The following is a 21,210-nucleotide window of genomic DNA, read 5'->3' on the forward strand; positions in this document are numbered from 1 at the left end:
TGGAACAGGACAGGATAGGATAGGATGTGATGGGATGGGATATAGGATACAGGTTGTAGGATGGGATGTGATGGGATGGGATATAGGATACAGGTTGTAGGATGGGATGTGATGGGATGGGATATAGGATACAGGTTGCAGGATGGGATGGGGATAGGGATGGGATGGGATGGGATGGGATGGGATGGGATGGGATGGGATGGGATGGGATGGGATGGGATGGGGATGGAATGGGAACAGGGAAAGGATGGGAATGGGATGGGATGGGATGGAATATGATAGGATAGGGTGGGATGGGATGGAATGGAATGGGATGGGATACAATAGGATATAGGATATAATGGTATGGAATGGGATGGAATAGGATGCAATAGGATATAGGATGGGATGGGATGGGATGGGATGGGATGGGATGGGATGGGATGGAACAGGATAGGATAGGATAGGATGTGATGGGATGGGATATAGGACACAGGTTGTAGGATGGGATGTGATGGGATGGGATATAGGATACAGGTTGTAGGATGGGATGGGATGGGGGCTGACATACAGCTGTGCCCCCACCCCTGCGGTTCCCCCCGGCTCAGCAGAGCAGTGTGGGCTCTTTCCATTCTATTGCCACAATAAACTGAGATCCCCGCACGGAGCTCCACCGGCGCAGCTCCGGTGTGGGGGGGGGAGCGGTGAGTGGGGCTCAGACGGACACAAAGGCAGCGCAGCGGAGCTCAGTGCCGCCGCCGGGGCGGGTGGTGACCGCAGAGCCCCGCAGAGCCCCGCACAGACCCGCTGTGTCCGGGGGGGGGGGCCGCAAACCCCCCTAGAAGTGGGTCGGGCTGCCGGGGGGGGGCGATGCCGGGACGCTGCGGTCGCGCTGCGGGAACAGAGCGGGCTGCGGGAACAGCGAGGGCTGCGCTGCCACCTGCGGGGACCGGGAGTCAGCGGGGACGGCCCTATAACTGCGTCACCCCCAGCCCCTAAACTCCATCACCCCCAGCCTCATAAGTCCGTCACCTCCGGCCCCATAACTCCATCATCCCTGATCCCACAAATCCATCATTGCCAGCCCCATAACGCAATCACCTCCCAGCCCTACACCTCCATCACCTCCAGCCCCATAACTCCATCATCCCTGACCCCACAGCTCCACATTGTCAGCCCCATAACTGCATCATTCCTGACCCCACAACTTCATCAATCCCAGCCCCATAAATCCATCATCCCTGACCCCACAACTCCATCACTCCCAGCCCCATAACTCCATCATTCCTGACCCCACAACTTCACATTGTCAGCCCCACAACTCCATCATCCCTGACCCCACAACTCCATCATCCCAGCCCCACAACTCCATCACCCCCAGCCCCATAACACCCCGGTCCCCATAGGCAGCACCCGCAGCCCTCTCACCCCACCCCCCCTTTTTCCTCCCCGCCCCTCACATCGCCCATCCCGGCTTTATGGGGCGCACCTCGCTATAGGGCGGGGGCTCCACGCCGAACATCCCGGCCCCCCCGGGCAGGCTGGGCAGGGCGGGCATTGGGTGCAGCGGGGGGGGGGGCGCGGGGCCGGGGGGGTCACGGCGGAGCGGGGAGGCGGCGCGGTTGCGGCAGAGCAGTCGGCACACGTAGAGGGACACAACGAAGATGGTGACGGAGATGAAGATGATGATGAAGACGAAGATGACGGACATCGCCCTGCGCACAGCGGAGGCCGCGTCGGTGCTGTTTTTTCCTCCCCCCGCGACCCCCCCGACACCCCGGGGGTCCACGCCGCCCGCAGCCCCGCAGCCCCGCACACACCTGCCGTGCGGTTCCCCCCCACGCACACACCGGGCATCGCCGCCGCGCCCGCTTGGACTTTGGACCCGCACCGCCCCGCACCGCCCCGCAGACAGACTTCGGCCCGGGCGGTGCTGCGCGGCCCTCAGTGGGGCGGTGTTGGGGTCCCGTTGTATCACTTCGTTTCATTGCGCCGCGGTCCCCCCCCCACCTCCCCCAACCGGGCTGTCCCCGCTCTGCAGGGCGGTGTCGGCGCTCCGCTTCCGTCGCTCCGCATCGCAGCTCCGCGCAGCGCTCCGTGCGGCACAGCACAGCACGGGGGGACCCGCAGCGGACACGCAGGGACGGCCCGCAGCCCCGCAGTGCAACCCCCCAACCCCCCCCATCCCGGCTGCCGCTCTGCCCCACTGCTGAGGGGGCTGCAGATGTGCCCGACCCCGGCCCCATCCCATCCCATCCCATCCCATCCCATCCCATCCCATCCCATCCCATCCCACCCCATCCCATCCCACCCCACCCCATCCCCATTCCCATCCCATCCCATCCCATCCCACCCCATCCCATCCCATCCCATCCCATCCCACCCCATCCCATCCCATCCCATCCCATCCCACCCCATCCCATCCCATCCCATCCCATTTCCATCCCATTTTCCATCCCTGTCCCCCTTGCCCCTTTCCCCACCCCATCCCTGTCCCTATCCATGCACCCATCCCCATTCCCATTCCCATCCCATCCCCATTCCCATCCCCATCCCATCCCATCCCATCCCATCCCATCCCATCCCATCTTTCCCCATCCCATCCCATCCCATCCCATCCCATTCCTTGATCCTGTCCCCATCCCATCCCATCCCCTCCTTTTCCCAATCCCTATCCCTGTCTCCATCCAATCCCATTCCCTGTTCCTCTCCCAATCTCCACCCCATCCCATTTCCCATCCCTGTCCCCCTCTCCCTATCCCCCACCCAATCCCTGTCCCCATCCCATTCCCCATCCCTTCCCATCCCTGTCCCCATCCCAACCCCATAGCGCTGCACACAATGGGGCAGAAGTTGGGGGGTGTGGGGGTGTCTGTGTGCACAGCTGTGCAAAATGCTGTGTGTGCAACATGTGTGTGTGTGTGTGCAACGTGTGTGTGCAACGTGTGTGTGTGTGTGTGCAACATGTGTGTGCAACGTGTGTGTGTGTGTGCAATGCCATGGGGTGTGCATGGGGCATACGAGCAGCACAAGGGGCTGCATGGGGTGCACATAGGGGGTGCCATGGGGTGGATATAGGGGATGCCATGGGGTGCACATAGGGGTGCACAGAAGGTTGAATATAGAGGGTGCGCATAGGGGGATGCTATGGGGTGGATATAGGGAGTGCTATGGGGTGGATATAGGGGATGCCATAGGGTGCACATAGGGGATGCGATGCCATGGGTGGATATAGGGGATGCCATGGGGTGGATATAGGGGATGCCATGGGGTGCACAAGGGGTGCACAGAAGGTTGAATATAGAGGGTGCGCACAGGGGGATGCTATGGGGTGGATATAGGGGATGCCATGGGGTGCACGAGTGGCACACAGGGAGTGCATGTGGGGGTTGCACATAGGGGATGCCATGGTGTGGATTAGGGGGGGCCGTGGGGTGCACATGGGGCGCATGAATGGCTTGTGGGGTGCACATAGGGGATGCTATGGGGTGGACATAGAGGGTACATATGGGGGTACACATAGGGGATGCCATGGGGTGGATATAGGGGATGCCATGGGGTGGACATGGGGTGCAGGAGTGGCACATGGGGTGCACACAGGGGGTGCACATAGAGGGTGCACATAGGGGATGCTATGGGGTGGACATAGGGCACACAAGGGGGGTGTGTATAGGGGGTGCTCATAGGGGATGCTATGGGGTGGACACAGGGGATTCCATGGGTGCACACAGGCGGTGCAATGGGGCACACAATGTGGGCGAGCCGGGGGGTGGAGGTGCCACCCATGGGTGCCACAGCGCTGTGCTGAGCGGGATGATCCCATGATGGGATTATCGGCACTCGGGGCCGCCGTTAATTGGCTCAGCTCCTTAATGAGGGCTGCGATGCCACGCGGCCTCCGGTGCCCCCACCCAACCCCAAAGGGGGGGGGCTGCAGTGTGCAGCAGCACCAACACACGAGTGTGCAAGCATGCGTGCTGCACGCTGTGCGTGTCTTGCATGTTGAGCATGCCTGTTGCACGCTGAGCATGCGTGTTGCACACATGTTGCATGTCGCGTGCACGTTGCATGCAAGGTTGCATGCTGCATCTTGCACGTTGTATGCATGTTGCACGTGGAGGACACACGTTGCACTCAGTCGCATGTTGCACACCCAGCATGCGTGCTGCACGCCACATGCAGATGGCATGTTGCACGCTGAGCACACATGTTGCATGCTTTAATTGCATGTTGCACGCTGAGCACACATGTTGCACACTTTATTTGCACGCTGAGCACACACGCTGCATGCTTTAATTGCATGTTGCACGCTGAGCACACATGTTGCACACTTTATTTGCACGCTGAGCACACACGCTGCATGCTTTAATTGCATGTTGCACGCTGAGCACACATGTTGCACACTTTATTTGCACATGGAGCACACACGTTGCATGCTTTAATTGCATGTTGCACGCTGAGCACACACGTTGCACGCTTTATTTGCACATGGAGCACACACGTTGCATGCTTTAATTGCATGTTGCACGCTGAGCACACACGTTGCATGCTGTATTTACACACTGTACGCTGAGCACACATGTTGCACACTTTATTTGCACATGGAGCACACACGTTGCATGCTTTAATTGCATGTTGCACGCTGAGCACACACGTTGTACACTTGATTTGCACGCTGAGCACACACGTTGTACACTTGATTTGCACGCTGAGCACACACGTTGCATGCTTTAATTGCATGTTGCACGCTGAGTACACGCGTTGCATGCTGTATTTACACACTGTACGCTGAGCACACATGTTGCACACTTTATTTGCACGCTGAGCACACACGTTGCATGCTTTAATTGCATGTTGCACGCTGAGCACACACGTTGCACGCTTTATTTGCACATGGAGCACACATGTTGCACGCTTTAATTGCACACTGAGCACACACGTTGCACACTTGATTTGCACGCTGAGCACACACGTTGCACACTGGCGGTGCACACTGCCCGCAGTTTGCACACTGCAGCCCCCCCTCCATGGCCCCTCTCCCTCCCAGCTCTGCACTCCCTGCTATTTTTTCCACCGCCGCTGCCAGCAGCCCATAATGAGAACCAAACGCTCCCAACGCCGCAGCTCGGCGCCGCCCCACACCGGGCTGCACTGCGCCGCCTCCTGGCGTCCCCACCTCCGTCCTGTCCGTCTGTCACCATCCCATAATATCCCCATCCTGCCCACGTGCCACCATCCCACGGCGTCTCCACTCTGCCATGTGCCACCGTGCCACGAACTCTCTGTCCTGTCTGCGTGCCACCACCCCATGACATCACCATCCTGCCATGCGCCACCATCCCCTGAACTCTCTGTCCTGTCCTCATGCCACCATCCCATAATATCCCCATCCTGCCATGTGCCACCGTCCCATAACATCCTTCCCTGTGCCACCGTTTCTGAACACCTCTATCTCCCCATGTGCCGCCATCCCGTGGCATTTCCATCCTACAGATGTGCCGCCATCCCGTGGCATCTCCATCCTACAGATGTGCCACCATCCCATGACATCTCCATCCTACAGAGGTGCCACCATCCCACAGCATTTCCATCCTACAGATGTGCCACCATCCCACAGCATCTCCATCCTACAGATGTGCCACCACCCCATGACATCTCCATCCTGCCATGCGCCACCATCCCCTGAACTCTCTGTCCTGTCCTCATGCCACCATCCCATAATATCCCCATCCTGCCCATGTGCCACCGTCCCATAACATCTCCATCCTTCTCTGTGCCACCATTTCTGAACACCTCTATCTCCCCATGTGCCACCATCCCATGACATCTCCATCCTACAGATGTGCCACCACCCCATGACATCTCCATCCTGCTATGTGCCACCATCCCCTGAACTCTCTGTCCTGTCCTCATGCCACCATCCCATAATATCCCCATCCTGCCCATGTGCCACCATCCCATAACATCTCCATCCTTCCCTGTGCCACCGTTTCTGAACATATCTATCTCCCCATGTGCCACCATCCCATAATATCTCCATCCCATCCACACGCCACCATCCCTGGATGTCTCCATCCCATCCATGTGCCATCATCCCATAACATCCCCATCCTGTCTGCGTGCCACCACCCCATGACATCTCCACTCTGCCACGTGCCACCATCCCGTGGCATTTCCATCCTACAGATGTGCCACCATCCCACAGCATTTCCATCCTACAGATGTGCCACCATCCCACAGCATTTCCATCCTACAGATGTGCCACCATCCCACAGCATTTCCATCCTACAGATGTGCCACCATCCCACAGCATTTCCATCCTACAGATGTACCACCATCCCATGACATCTCCATCCTGCTATGTGCCACCGTCCCCTGAACTCTCTGTCCTGTCCTCATGCCACCATCCCGTAACATCTCCATCCTTCCCTGTGCCGCCATCCCATGGCATCTCCCCCCTGCCATGTGCCACCATTTCTGAACATCTCTACCCCCCCACATGCCACCATCCCATGATATCTCCATCTGTCCGCGTCCCACCACCCTGTGGCATCTCTATCCTGCCATGTGTCACCATCTCTTGCCATATCCATCTTTCCACATGCCACCATACCATGGCATCTCCATCCTGTTCATGTGCCACCATCCCGTGATACCTCCATCCTACCCATGTGCCACCACTTCTGAACATCTCTATCCTCCCACGTGCCACCATCCCATGGACATCTCTGTCCTACCCACATGTCACCATCACTGGACATCTCTGTCCTACCCACGTGTCACCATCCCATGGACATCTCTGTCCTACCCACGTGCCACCATCCCATGGACATCTCTGTCCTACCCACGTGCCACCATCCCATGGACATCTCTGTCCTACCCACGTGTCACCATCCCATGGACATCTCTGTCCTACCCACGTGTCACCATCCCATGGACATCTCTGTCCTACCCACGTGTCACCATCCCATGGACATCTCTGTCCTACCCACGTGCCACCATCCCATGGACATCTCTGTCCTACCCACGTGCCACCATCCCATGGACATCTCTGTCCTACCCACGTGTCACCATCCCATGGACATCTCTGTCCTACCCACGTGCCACCATCCCATGGACATCTCTGTCCTACCCACGTGTCACCATCCCATGGACATCTCTGTCCTACCCACGTGTCACCATCCCATGGACATCTCTGTCCTACCCACGTGCCACCATCCCATGGACATCTCTATCCTCCCACGTGCCACCATCCCATGGACATCTCTGTCCTACCCACGTGTCACCATCCCATGGACATCTCTGTCCTACCCACGTGCCACCATCCCATGGACATCTCCATCCTGCCACCTGTGACATCTCTGTTCTGCCTGTGTGCCACCGTCCCATGGATGTCTCCATCCTTCCATGTGTCACCATTACTGAATTGCTCCATCCTGTCCACATGCCACCATCCCATAGCATCTCCACCCTGCCCATGTGCCACCATCCCATGGCATCTCCACCCTGTCCACGTGCCACCATATCTGAACGTCTCCACCCTGCCCACGTGCCACCATTTCTGAACATCTCCACCCTGCCCACGTGCCACCATTTCTGAGCATCTCCACCCTGCCCACGTGCCACCATTTCTGAACATCTCCACCCTGCCCACGTGCCACCATTTCTGAGCATCTCCACCCTGCCCACGTGCCACCATTTCTGAACGTCTCCACCCTGCCCACGTGCCACCATTTCTGAACGTCTCCACCCTGCCCATGTGCCACCATTTCTGAACGTCTCCACCCTGCCCATGTGCCACCATTTCTGAACGTCTCCACCCTGCCCATGTGCCACCATTTCTGAACGTCTCCACCCTGCCCGTGTGCCACCATCCCTTGTATGTCTCCATCCTTCCATGTGTCACCATCCCATGAAATCTCCACTCTGCCTGTGTGCCACCATCACTGGAAATCTCCATCCTACTCACGTATCACCATCCCATGATGTCTCCATCCTGACAATGTTCCAACTTCCCATGGCATCTCCATCTTGTCCATGTGCCAAACTGGATGCCTCCATCCTCCCACGCGCCACCATCCCATGATATCTCCGTCCTTTCAAGTGCCATCATCCCCTGAACTCTCTGCTCATCTGCCACCATCCCATGGCATCCCCACCATGCCCATGTGCCACCATTTCTGAACGTCTCCATCCTCCCATGTGTCACCATCACTGGACGTCTCTGCTCTGCCCACGTGCCACCATCCCACGGCAGCTCCAACCTCCCACGTGCCACCATTTCTGAACATCTCTGTCCCCCCATGTGCCACCACTACCGGACATCTCCATCCTGTCCACGTGCCACCATCTGTGGTGGCAGTGTTAAGTCCCAGCCTGAAGCAGTGATGAAGAACCTGGTGGAAGGCAGAGCCAGCCCAGGGAGCTCAGGTGCATGCAATGCAATACAGCTGAGTGAGTGGGAGGGCTGGAGCCAGGATCCACCCCTTCCCAGCCCTCATTTAAGGGCTGGCAGGGGAGGTGAAGGGATCTCCCTGGAGATCTCTGTGTTTCTGAGGCCTTCAGGAGGTAAGCAGCTTCTTTCCTTTGTTTGTGTGCTCGTGGTTGTTGTGTTTGAGCGAGTCCTGGGATGTTACTGCTCTGCTGGCATTGCTGTGCTTTTCGTTGCGTTACAGCATTATACCATCCCATGGCATCTCTATTCTGCCCGTGTTCCACCGTTCCGTGACATCTCCATCCCCCCAGTGTGCCACCATCACTTCACATCTCCGTCCTGTCCTTGTGTCACCATCCCATGGCATTTCCATCCTTCCATTTGCCACCAGCCCCGTGATCCCTACTCTGAGCCAGCCTGGAGTCCTGCAGCTCCCTCCTCTACCAAACTGCCCCCGTGGGGTGGTGAAAAGCCTGGGAGTGCAGGGTGTGAGGTAAGAGGAGGTGCCCTCCCCCTGCTGGGTCCCACTGCCCTGCAGCCAAGCCGTGCTGCTCCAGCTGGCGCTGCTCAGCCCCACATCTCTGCAGCTCCACTGCAGTCACATTTTCCACTGCTCTGTGTTTGTGCTCTCAAGGTCTGGGGGAGTGAAGGGGGGGGGGTGAGGGTAGCGGGAGGGTGGGATAAGCAGAGATCCCTGTGGGGTTGGGGTGGATGTGGGGGGAGAAAGGGGTGTTTATGGAGGTGGGAGGGAGCGAGGTGAGCAATGGGGAGATGCCTGGAGATGGAGTGGGGTGGGCTGTGGGGTGGGGGCACAGGGAGGGGATGGGAGCTGTGCTCAGAGCCGGAGATCCGCTCTGAGGAGGTGATACCAGAGAGAGGGTGAGCCCAGGGATGGGGCTGCACCCATGGACGGGGTGATATCAGGGATGAAGCCATGCGGGGATGGAGCTGCGCCTGTATCCATGGATGGGATGATGCCAGGGATGGGGCTGCACCCACAGGTGGAGCCGTGCAGGGATGGAGTGACAGCAGAGATGGAGCTGTACCCATGGGTGGGGCGATACCAGGGATGGAGCTGTGCCCACGGATGCAGCTGTGCGGGGTTGGAGCTGCATCCACGGATGGAGCTGTTCCTATTGACGGAGCTGTACCAGTGACGGAACGACACCAGGGATGGAGCCATTACTCGTGGATGGAGCCCTGCAGGGATGGAGCTGTACCCACAGATGGAGCCTTGCAGGGATGCAGCCACATCGACGCGAGATGGGATCGCAGCTCCAAAACAACGCTCGCTGCTGCAGCCTCTCCCATCCGCTCCCTCCGGCCCCCCCTCTGCCCCACACACGACACCCCACGGCCATCCCCGCCCTCCTCACCCCCGGGACCCCCAGTGACACCACCGCAGCGTTTGCTCGGGGCCGACCGTTCCTCGAGCTCTCACACCGTGGCCAGCTGTGCGCCCGGGGACGTCCCGGCCGATCCCTCGCCCTGCTTCCTCGAAGGCCGGCTGCTCCGTGCCAGGGTGACGCTGGCGGCTCGGAGCTGACCTGCTTTTTCTCCTCCAGCCCTTCGCTTGCATCCCTCCGGCCGGCTCGGCCCTCTGCACGGCTCCGAGATCGCCGACGGCTTCCTGTGTGGGCGTTGGAATTTGGAATCCGGCCGTGGGGATGGAGCAGCCGATGTACAACGCCCGGCACCGCGCGTCCAGCAACACCGTGCACCCATCCTGCTCCGTGCACCCAGCAACAACACCGTGCACCCATCCTGCTCCGTGCACCCAGCAACAACACCGTGCACCCATCCTGCTCCGTGCACCCAGCAACAACACCGTGCACCCATCCTGCTCCATGCACCCAATCCTGTCCTGTGCACCCAGCAACAACATCATGCACCCATCCTGCTCTGTGCACCTAGCAACAACACCGTGCACCCATCCTGCTCTGTGCACCCAGCAACACCGTGCACCCATCCTGCTCTGTGCACCCATCCTGCTCTGTGCACCCATCCTGCTCTGTGCACCCATCCAGCACCATGCACACATCTGGCACCATGTACCCATCCAGAACTGTGCACTCATCCTGCTCTGTGCACCCATCCAGCACCATGCACACATCTGCACCATGCACCCACAAACACCAAGCACCCAGCAACACTGTGCACCCATCCTGCACCGTGCACCCATCCAACACCGTGCACCCATCCAGAGCTGTGCACCCACCCAACACCATGCACACATCTGGCACTATACACCCACAAACGCTGTGCACTCATCCTGCACCGTGCACCCAGCAACGCTGTGCACCCATCCAGAGCTGTGCATCCACCCACCATCAAGCACACATCTGGCACCGTGCAGCCACACAAAGACAAGCACCCACCCAGCACCGCGCACCCAAACACACCTTGCACCCACCTGGCACCGTGCTGCGCACGGAGGACATGTGTTGCACACTTAGAACACGCTGCATGCTTTGCCTGCATGTGCACCCATTTGACTCCTCTCACCCACCCAGCACTGTGCACCCATTTGACTCCTCGCACCCACCCAGCACTGTGCACCCATTTGTCTCCTCGCACCCACCCAGCACTGTGCACCCATTTGACTCCTCGCACCCACCCAGCACTGTGCACCCATTTGTCTCCTCGCACCCACCCAGCACTGTGCACCCATTTGTCTCCTCGCACCCACCCAGCACTGTGCACCCATTTGACTCCTCGCACCCACCCAGCACTGTGCACCCATTTGACTCCTCGCACCCACCCAGCACTGTGCACCCATTTGACTCCTCGCACCCACCCAGCACTGTGCACCCATTTGTCTCCTCGCACCCACCCAGCACTGTGCACCCATTTGTCTCCTCTCACCCACCCAGCACTGTGCACCCATTTGACTCCTCGCACCCACCCAGCACTGTGCACCCATTTGTCTCCTCTCACCCACCCAGCACTGTGCACCCATTTGTCTCCTCTCACCCACCCAGCACTGTGCACCCATTTGACTCCTCGCACCCACCCAGCACTGTGCACCCATTTGTCTCCTCTCACCCACCCAGCACTGTGCACCCATTTGTCTCCTCTCACCCACCCAGCACTGTGCACCCATTTGTCTCCTCGCACCCACCCAGCACTGTGCACCCATTTGTCTCCTCTCACCCACCCAGCACTGTGCACCCATTTGACTCCTCGCACCCACCCAGCACTGTGCACCCATTTGTCTCCTCGCACCCACCCAGCACTGTGCACCCATTTGTCTCCTCGCACCCACCCAGCACTGTGCACCCATTTGTCTCCTCGCACCCACCCAGCACTGTGCACCCATTTGTCTCCTCGCACCCACCCAGCACTGTGCACCCATTTGTCTCCTCGCACCCACCCAGCACTGTGCACCCATTTGACTCCTCGCACCCACCCAGCACTGTGCACCCACCCAGCACCGTGCAGGAGCTGCATGCACGAGGGCTGCACTTACAGAGGCTGCATGCACAGCGGTTGCCCACACACCCTGACAGCAACGCGTGGCCTCTCCAGGAAGATCCTTTATTCCCCCTCTGCCCCATAAGCGTGGTCCCCTCCTTCTTCTGTGCTTGTGGGGTGGTCCCAGTGCTGCCCCCAGTGCTGTAACCCCAATAATGCCCATGGTGTAACCGCAGTGGTGCCGGTGGTGTAACCGTGCTCCTGTCCATGGTGTAACCCCATGGTGTCCATGCTATAATCCCGATGGTGCCCATAATGTAACTGTAATGGTGCCAATGGTGTAAGCGTGTTACTGCCCATGGTGTGACCCCAATAGTGTCCATGGTGTACCCCAATGGTGCCCGTGATGTAACCCCACTACTACTCATGGTGTAGCTCTAGTGGTGCCCACAGTGTAACCCCAATAGTGCCCATAGTGTTACCCCAATGCTGCCAATGGTGTAACCCCAACAGTGCCCATATTATAACCCCAACGCTGCCAATGGTGTAACCCCAAGAGTGCCCATGTTATAACCCCAATGCTGCCAATGGTGTAACCCCAAGAGTGCCCATGTTATAACCCCAATGCTGCCAATGGTGTAACCCCAATGCTGCCAATGGTGTAACCCCAAGAGTGCCCATGTTATAACCCCAATGGTGCCAATGGTGTAACCCCAATGGTGCCCATGTTATAACCCCAATGGTGCCAATGGTGTAACCCCAATGGTGCCCATGTTATAACCCCAATGGTGCCCACGCTGTAACCCCAACAGTGCCCATGTTATAACCCCAATGATGCCCACGCTGTAACCCCAATATTGCTCATGGGGTACCCCAATGATGCCTGTGGGATAACCCCATTACTGTCCATGCTAAATACCCCAATAGTGCCCTATTGTAACCTTAATAGTGCCCATGGTTTAATCCCAGTGCTGACCACCATGAAACCCCAATGGTGTCTGTGGTGTAACCCCAGTGGTGCCCATGGTGTAACCCCAATAGTGCCCATGCAATAACCCCAATGCTGCTCGTGGTTTAACCCCCGTGGTGCCCATAGTGCAACCCCAATGCTGCCCACGGTGTACCTCAAAGTGCCCATGGTATAACCCCAATGCTGCCCATGCAATAACCCCATATAACCCCTTATAACCCCATATGGTATAACCCCATATAACCATGCAATAATGCTGTTCATGGTGTACCCCAAAGGTACACTTGGTTTAACCCCGATGCTGCCCACAGTGTACCCCAAAGTTGCACAAGGTTTAACCCCAATGCTGCCCATGCAATAACCCCAATGCTACCCATGGTGTACCCCAAAGGTGCCCATGGTTTAACCCCACTGCTGCCCACAGTGTACCCCAATGCTGCCCACAGTGTACCCCAATGCTGCCCATGGTTTAACCCCAGTGGTGCCCATGCAAGAACCCCAATGCTACCCATGGTGTACCCCAATGCTGCCCATGGTTTAACCCCAATGGTGCCCATGGTTTAACCCCAATGGTGCCCATGCAATAACCCCAATGCTACCCATGGTGTACCCCAATGCTGCCCATGGTTTAACCCCAATGGTGCCCATGGTTTAACCCCAGTGGTGCCCATGCAATGACCCCAATGCTACCCATGGTGTACCCCAATGCTGCCCATGGTTTAACCACAGTGGTGCCCATGGTGTACCCAAAAATGCTCATAGTTTAACCCCAGTGTTGCCCACAGTGTACCCCAGTGCTGCCCATGCAATAACCCCAGTGCTGCCCATGGTTTAACCCCAGTGGTGCCCATGGTGTACCCCAAAATGCCCATGGTTTAACCCCAAAGGTGCCCATGGCTTAACCCCAATAGTGCCCATGCAATAACCCCAAAGGTGCCCATGGTGTAACCCCAATAGTGCCCATGCAGTAACGCCAGTGGTGCCCACGGTTTAACCCCAATGGTGCCCACGGTTTAACCCCATTGCTGCCCATGCAATAACCCCAAAGGTGCCCATGGTTTAACCCCAATGGTGCCCACGGTTTAACCCCAAAGGTGCCCATGGTTTAACCCCAATGGTGCCCACGGTTTAACCCCAAAGGTGCCCATGGTTTAACCCCAATGGTGCCCACGGTTTAACCCCAAAGGTGCCCATGGTTTAACCCCAATGGTGCCCACGGTTTGACCCCAGCGCTGCCCACGATGTACCCCAGAGGTGCCCGCACTGCAGCTCCCGCACATCTCCGGCCGTAGCCGCGCTGTGGATGTCAGTACGGCCCCCCACCCAAACGCTGCCCCCAGCGCAGCCCGGGGGTCCCCCCTCCCCCTCTGCTGCCGACGTGGATGCGGCAGGGACGTGTCCGGGCGGGGGGGTCGGAGGCCCGCGTGCCCCACGCCGGGGGGGGGGCCGCCCGGGGAGGAGTTCCCGGCGCAGAGCAACGCCCCATAGCGCTCCCCCCCCTCCCCCCTCCTCGTGCCTCAGTTTCCCTCTCGCTGAGGGCAGCTGCCCATGGGGAGGGTCCTGCGGGTCCTGCGGGGCTGGTTTGAGATTTTTTTCCCCTTTTTTTTTTTTTTTGCCGGGGGGGTGGTTGTTGTTGTTGTTGTTTGGGGGGGGGAGGACTTTTTTCTGGCTTTGCTCCGTCTCCATCCTTTTGAAAGCCTTTTGTCGGGCGGCCCCGCCCGCTGCAAAGCGGGACGCGCCCCTCCGCGAGGCCACTCCTCTCCCCTCCCTCCCCCCCCCCCCCCCCCGGCCCAAATATTCCCCCCCCTGCCCCCCCTCGTATTTCCACGATGGCCAAATCCCGCTGCCAAAGCGGCAGGGCCCGGCAGCTGGGGACGGGACGTGGCGGGGCCGGGGGGGGGGACGGCCGGGGGTGGGGGGGAACCGTGGGGGTGGGGGTAGTCCGTGGGAATAGGGGCAGTGTGGGGGGAAATAGGGGAGCCCCCGGCAGTGGGGGGAGTGCGGAAGGGCTGGGAGGGGAACGTGGGTATGGGGGGGACAGCGTGGGAATAGGGGGTTCCATGGCAACGGGGGGATGTGGAGAGGATGGGGGCAGCCCGTGGGGTTGGGAGACCCCACCTAAATGCGGGGGACCCGCGGGAATAGGGGCAGTGAGGGGGGGGGGCACTGTAGGGACTGTGGATGCAGAGGGGGATGAGGGGGAGACAGCGTGGGAATAGGGGGCCCCATGGAAAAAGGGGAGCTGTGCGAATTGGGGGTGAATGGGGATGGGGGGACGTGGTGAGGGCAATGGGACACGGCGGGGAGCAGCAGCCCGAGAGGGAAGAGTTAAAACTCCCCCATCCATGCTGGTCTGTCAGGCAGGGAACTGGGATGAACTGGGGGGAGCGGTGCTGACGTGGGGCTGGGAGCGGTGGGAAGCAGCTGGAGAGGAGAGGAGGAGGAGGAGAAGGAGGAGGAGGAAGAGCAGAGGCCGGATTTGGGCACTGCGGAGCGGTGCTCTATGGGGCCGGGATGAGGGGGGTGAGGGGGGTCCTCCCAGCCCTTGCAGCCCTGCTCCTTGTTTTGCAGACCCCTTACCCAGAGACCCCACTGTCTGCACACGCTCTGTCTGTCCTTCCACCCACCCACCTCCTGTCTGTGTGCTTGGAGGGTCCCTAAATTTAACCGAAGCACCGACAGGGAGGGCAGACCCCAAACCACAGCTCAGCGACCCCAGTTCCACCACCCAGCAGTGTTAACCTCAGCCCAACAGCCCCATCCCAACCCAACACCCCCAGCCACCCAAATCCCAACCCAACAGCCCCAACTACCACTGACCCCAACCCAACCACCCCAACCTAACAACAGCCCCACTCCAATCACCCCAAATACCATGAATCCTAACCCACCAACGACCCCAACCACCAAAATCCCCAATGCAACAGCCCCGACCACCCCAAACCCCAACCCAACCACCCCAGATACCACTAATTCTAACCCACCACCAAACACCACTCAACCACCCCAACCCCAAATCCCCAGCCACCCAAATCCTCAACCCAACAGCCCCAACTACCACTAACCCCAACCCAACCACCCCAAATACCATGAGCCCTAACCCACCAACAACCCCAACCCAACAGCCCCAACCACCCCAAACCCCAACCCAACCACCCCAAATACCTCTAACTCCAACCTGTCAACAACCCCAACTCAACCACCACCAACCCCCCACCCAACCACCCCAACTCAACTCTCCCAGCCACCCAAATCCCCAACCCCACAGCCCCAATTCGGTAAACCCAACCCACCCACCCCAAATACCACTAACCTTAACCCATCAACAACCCCAACCCAATAAACCCAACTACCACCAACCCCCACCCAACCCAAAGACCCCAAACATCAACAATCCCCACCCAACAACCCCCACCCAACCACCCCACCCAACAACCCCAACCCAAAGACCCCAACCACCACCAAGCCCCACCAACAACCCCAAACCAACACCCCCAACCCAACCACCCCAACCCAACCGCCCCAATCCCCACCATCTCCACTCCAGCAGCCCCAACCCAACCCGTGGCCATTCTGGACACCCTCTGTGCACACACTGCTCCATTCTCAATTTCTCTGTTCCCCATTTCCCCACAGCTGCTTCCACAAAAATCCCCCATTCAGCCTCAAACACCCCCCTCCCCTCCCCAGCAACGAGAAACCCCAAAACTGGGACAGCGCGGCGCTGAGTGCGCTCAGTGCCATTTGGAAACCATCTCTTCTGTCGGGGGGGACCCTACAGCTCTGCCCCCACACGAGCACGGGGGGTCCCTGCAGCCCCCCTGGGAGCTTTTGGGGTCTGAGGCTCAGCAGCTCCATGGCCCCCACACAGTGAGGATGAGGAGGGTGCGAGGCAGGCAGCGGCAGCCCCACGCCTCGGCCACGTGGCAGCGGGATCACCATCCCAGCCCTGGGATGAGGTCACTCAGAGAAATCCCAGCCAGGCTCTGGAGCCGGCCGGCAGTGAGGATCCTGGCCCTTGTCTGCAGTGCCATTCGCATCCCGTCCCCATCCCCTTTCCACCCCATTCCCACTCCATCCCCTTCCCTGTCCCCTTTCTATCCCGTTCCCTTTCTAATCCCCTTTCTAACCCATCTTATCCCCACCCCCATCCCGTCCCCATCCCTATCCTCATTCTCATCCCCATTCCCTTTCCACCCCATTCCCATCCCCATCCCCACCCCATCTCCTCCTCCTTCCCCATTCCCTTTCTACCCCATTCCCTTCTCCATCCCATCCCATCTCATCCCTATCTCCATCCCCATCCCCTTCACTTTACCCATCCCCTTTCTACCCCATTCCCACCCCCATCCCCATCCCCATTCCCATCCCCTTCCACATCCCTTCCCCATCCCCTTTCTACCCCATCCCATCCCATCCCATCCCATCCCATCCCATCCCATCCCATCCCATCCCATCCCATCCCATCCCATCCCATCCCATCCCCTCCCATCCCCCATCCCATTCCATCCCCATCCCCATTCCCATTCCCATCTCCATCCCATCCCTTCCCACCTCCACCCCCATCCAATCCCATCCCACTCCCCCTCCCCACCCCATCCCTATACCCAATTCCCATTCCCACCCCATCCCAGCCCCTTGCAGGGGATGCGGGGTGAGAATCCCTCTGCATGGACCTGGAGATTTTTTGGGGGGGAAATGTGGGTTCGGGGGTCCCCCTGCATCCCTCCCAGCACCGTGGTCCCACTTGGATGGGGTTGGGGGCATAATTGTGGCCGTAGGGGTGTGTGGGGCCACGGCTGGGAGCGGGGATTCTTCCATGAAATCGAAGAGTGGAATAGAGCAGGAAAAAAAGAGAGAGAGAGAGAAAAAAAAAAAGAAAAAAAAAAAAAAAAGAAAGAAACTTAAAAAAAAAAAAACGAGAGAGAAGAAAAGAAAACGGGCAATGGAAAATATTCGGTGTTACCTCGTCCCTCACAATTTCCATCTCAGCTTCTGCAAGCTGAGACGGCGGGGGCCCGGGCTGGGCTGCTGCTGCTGCTGCTCAACTGGGGGTGCACAGCCCTGCCCCCATCCTTGGGACCCCCTCAGTCCTCGGGTTCCCCCCACTCTTGGGATGCTCTCACCCTTGGGGTGTCCCCATCCTTGGGATCCCCCCATCCTTGTGACCCTCTGGGTGTCCCCATCCTTGGGATGTCCCCATGCGGGGGATCCTCCTGTCCTTGGGAGGACGCCCCCACCCTTGAGGTGCCCCCAACTTCAGGATCTCCCCACGTTGGGGATACTGCAACCTTTGGGATCCCCCCCTCTTGGGAAGCCCACACTGGGGCAGCCTCATTCTTGGGACCCCCCCCCCCATTTCTTAGGATCCCCCCCAACCTTGAGACCCTGTCTATGTCGGGTGCACCCCTACCCTTGGGATCCCTCCATCTTTGGGATCCCCCCCACTCTTGGAACCTCCCTGTGTTGGGAATTCTTTACCTTAGGGGTGCCCCCACTCTTGGGGTGCCCCCACACTTGAGATACCCCCATGTTGGGGATCCCCTCACCCTTGGGATCCCCCCACCTTTGGGGTGCCCCCACCTTTGAGACCTGCCCATATTTGGGGATACTGCTGCCTTTGGGGTGCCCCCGCCATTGAGATACCCCCATGCTGAGTATCCCCCCACCTTTAGGTTGCCCTCATCCTAAAGACCCCCACCCCCCATTCGGGTCATTCTCCCATCTTGCCTGTGCCCCCACCCCCTCCATAACCCCAACCCCACAGCCTTATCCCACACAGGAGACGCAGAGCGGGGCCACCCTACAACCCGCACCCCATCCACCTGCATCCCCCATGGCCGGGGGTCCCCGGTGGGACACACAGGTCCTATTTTAGGGCGAGGAGCCACGTCTCCCTGGCTGCCCAAAGGCCAATTACGCCCATGGCTGCTTTGAGCACAGCTGGAAATAGCGGCGCAGTCGGTGCCGTGATTACGGGGTTCTGCCCTGCCGGCCACAATTGGAGGGTGCCTGGGGTTCAGGAATAGCCGGGGTGGGGCGGGCTGTGGGCTGCGGCCGTGGGGGGGAAACTGAGGCATGCAGACCCCCACCCTCCCCATGGGGCAGAGCTTTGGGGTCGGACCCTGTTGGGATGTGGGGTAAGACCACCAGACATCTCGATGGGGGAATATCCCCTCCCTCAGCATCCGTATGGAGGTAACACTCCCCCCCCCACAAAGTGTCTTTATAGGGGAATATCCCCCCCACCCCAGCATCTTTTGGGGGGAAATATCCCCCTCTCAGCACCCGTATGGAAGAAATAACCCCACCCAGCATCTTTATGGGGGGTTACCCCCCCCTATAACCTCCCTTCAGCATCTTTTTGGGGGAAAAATCCCCCACCCTCAGGATCTTTGTGGGATAATATCCCCTCCTCACCATCTTTATGGCGGGATATCCCACTCCCCAGCATCATTTTAGTGTAAAATCCAACCCACCCCCCCCCAGTATCTTTATGGAGGAATACTCCCCACCCCCCCCCAACATATGTTTTGGAGAAAATTCCCCCACCCTCAGTGTCTTTATGGGAGAAACACCCCCTGCTCAGCGTTTTTTTGAGGATGGAGGATCCCCCTCCCATGGAGTGCCCCCACCTTTGGGCACCCTCATTCTTGGGACCTCCCGATCCTTGGGATCCCCCCCCCCCCATCCTTGGGATCCCTTCTATCTTGGGGACACCCCCACCCTTGGGGTGCCCCCACCATCGAGACACCGTCACGTTGGGGATCCCCACGTCCTCGGGATCCCCTCACCCTTGGGGTGCCCCCACCCTTGGTGCGCCCCTACATTCGGTGGGATGAGACCCCCCCGATCTTTATGGGGCAAATACCCCCCACCAACACCTTTTAGGGGGAATATCCCCCCCCCGCCCAGCACCTTTCTGAGGATGCCATAGGACAGCAGTGGCGTCACAAACCTGCACTCCCCAACCCCACACTGAGCCGCCCCCGGTTCCACCCGCTCACCCCTCGCTCTGGGATTTGGGGTTCGGGGCAGCGCAGTGTTGGGGCCGTTGGGGGGGGCGAGGGGAGGAGGAGGGGGGGGGGGGCAGAGAGCACTGCGGGGCCGTGGATGAGGGGGGGGTGATGGTGATGATGGTGGTGGTGGTGGTGGGGGGGGGGCGGGGAGGAAAGCGAGAAGGGATTTAATCCGCTCCATGTGTGCGCGCTGCCGAGCGGAGTTAACGCGCTCCAGATGCGGCGCCGGCACACAAAGCCCACAGCCGGAGCCCCCCGCCCCATCCGAGCTGTGTTTCTGTAGGTCCGACCCAAAACCCAGCGCCCCGCGGTGGGGCGGGCCGTCCGCCCCCTCCTCGTCTGCGGGGACGAAGCTGCGGCCGTCGAAGTTTTGGGGGTGGAAAAAGAACTTTTATTTTATTTTATTTTATTTTATATTTTATTTATTTATTTATTGAGGGGTGGTGAAAAAAAAAAAAAAAAGCCTTATTGGGGGAGTTTTTGTGTGCAGGGCCGGCGAGGCTCATTGGAACGGGGTGGGTGCTGAGGGCGGGGGGGTGGGGGTGGGGGGGTCAGGACCCCCTCTGCTGTCCCCACACGGGATGGACGCCCACAGCAGCAGGCCTGCAGCTCCCAGCACGCATCCCATCCTAATGGTTTTTCCAGCCTTTTATTCTGCTTATCCCTTTTTTACATATTATTATATATTTTGAAAGGGGGGCGGGGGGGGGGGGATTTCTTCCCTCCCTCCCCCCATCCCTACACCAAAGCCCGCATTCCTGGGACGGGCGGCTGATGAGGTGGCACCATCCATCCTCCCCCCCCCCCCCCCCAACCGCCCCATTCCCCGTTTTCCCTTTTCCCTCCCATCCACGCACACGAAACGAAAAACAGCAAAAAAAAAAAAAAAAAAAAAAAAAAAAAAAGGAGAGCGAATGACATTCTTTTCTTTTCTGTCATGCTGCAAAAATTAAAGACACATCTCGGGGCTGGAGCAGGGCCAGGTCCTTTGCGAGCCGCCGGGGTCGGATTGGAGGAGCCTTGGGCTGCAACGTGTCTCGGATGCGCAGATACAGCGCTGAACGGCGGCCAGCTCAGCTCCGCACCGCCGGCCGTGCAATGCGCGCCCATCGCCACTTTTTTTTTTTTCCCTTTCTTTTTTTTTTTTTTCCTCTCCGCCTTTCGTTGCAGCCCGGAAAAAAAGACCTGGAGAGGTCGGCAGCGTTTAGTTTGGGTGTTTTTTTTTTTTACCTCTCCCATTTGACGTGTCTCTTCTCCCCCCCCCCCCCCCACTCTCTCCATAACCCCCCACACTCTTTGCTCCCAGTTGTTCGGGGTTCTCTCCCTCCATCCATCCCCACTGCTTTGCCATGTGACACCCAAACCCCACCGCTCACCCGCCCCATTGCCCCCCA

The 21,210-nt window shown here is 59.1% G+C and overlaps 1 protein-coding gene across 1 annotated transcript; it reads right to left on the minus strand.

Moving 5' to 3' along the window:
• Positions 1 to 387: 387 nt before the first annotated feature.
• LOC146542583 (uncharacterized) lies at positions 388 to 14,268 on the minus strand. The gene is made up of 4 exons (XM_085211013.1): positions 14,045 to 14,268; positions 9,790 to 10,043; positions 1,469 to 1,694; positions 388 to 919 (listed from the first exon to the last, which is right to left on the minus strand). Exons 1-4 carry the CDS (start codon positions 14,075 to 14,077, stop codon positions 818 to 820), a joined length of 615 nt encoding a protein of 204 aa, XP_085067139.1. The 5' UTR covers positions 14,078 to 14,268; the 3' UTR covers positions 388 to 817.
• Positions 14,269 to 21,210: the final 6,942 nt, after the last annotated feature.

The sequence above is a fragment of the Meleagris gallopavo genome, chromosome 29 (assembly GCF_905368555.1).
Source record: "Meleagris gallopavo chromosome 29, MGAL_WU_HG_1.1, whole genome shotgun sequence".
Classification (NCBI taxonomy): domain Eukaryota; kingdom Metazoa; phylum Chordata; class Aves; order Galliformes; family Phasianidae; genus Meleagris; species Meleagris gallopavo.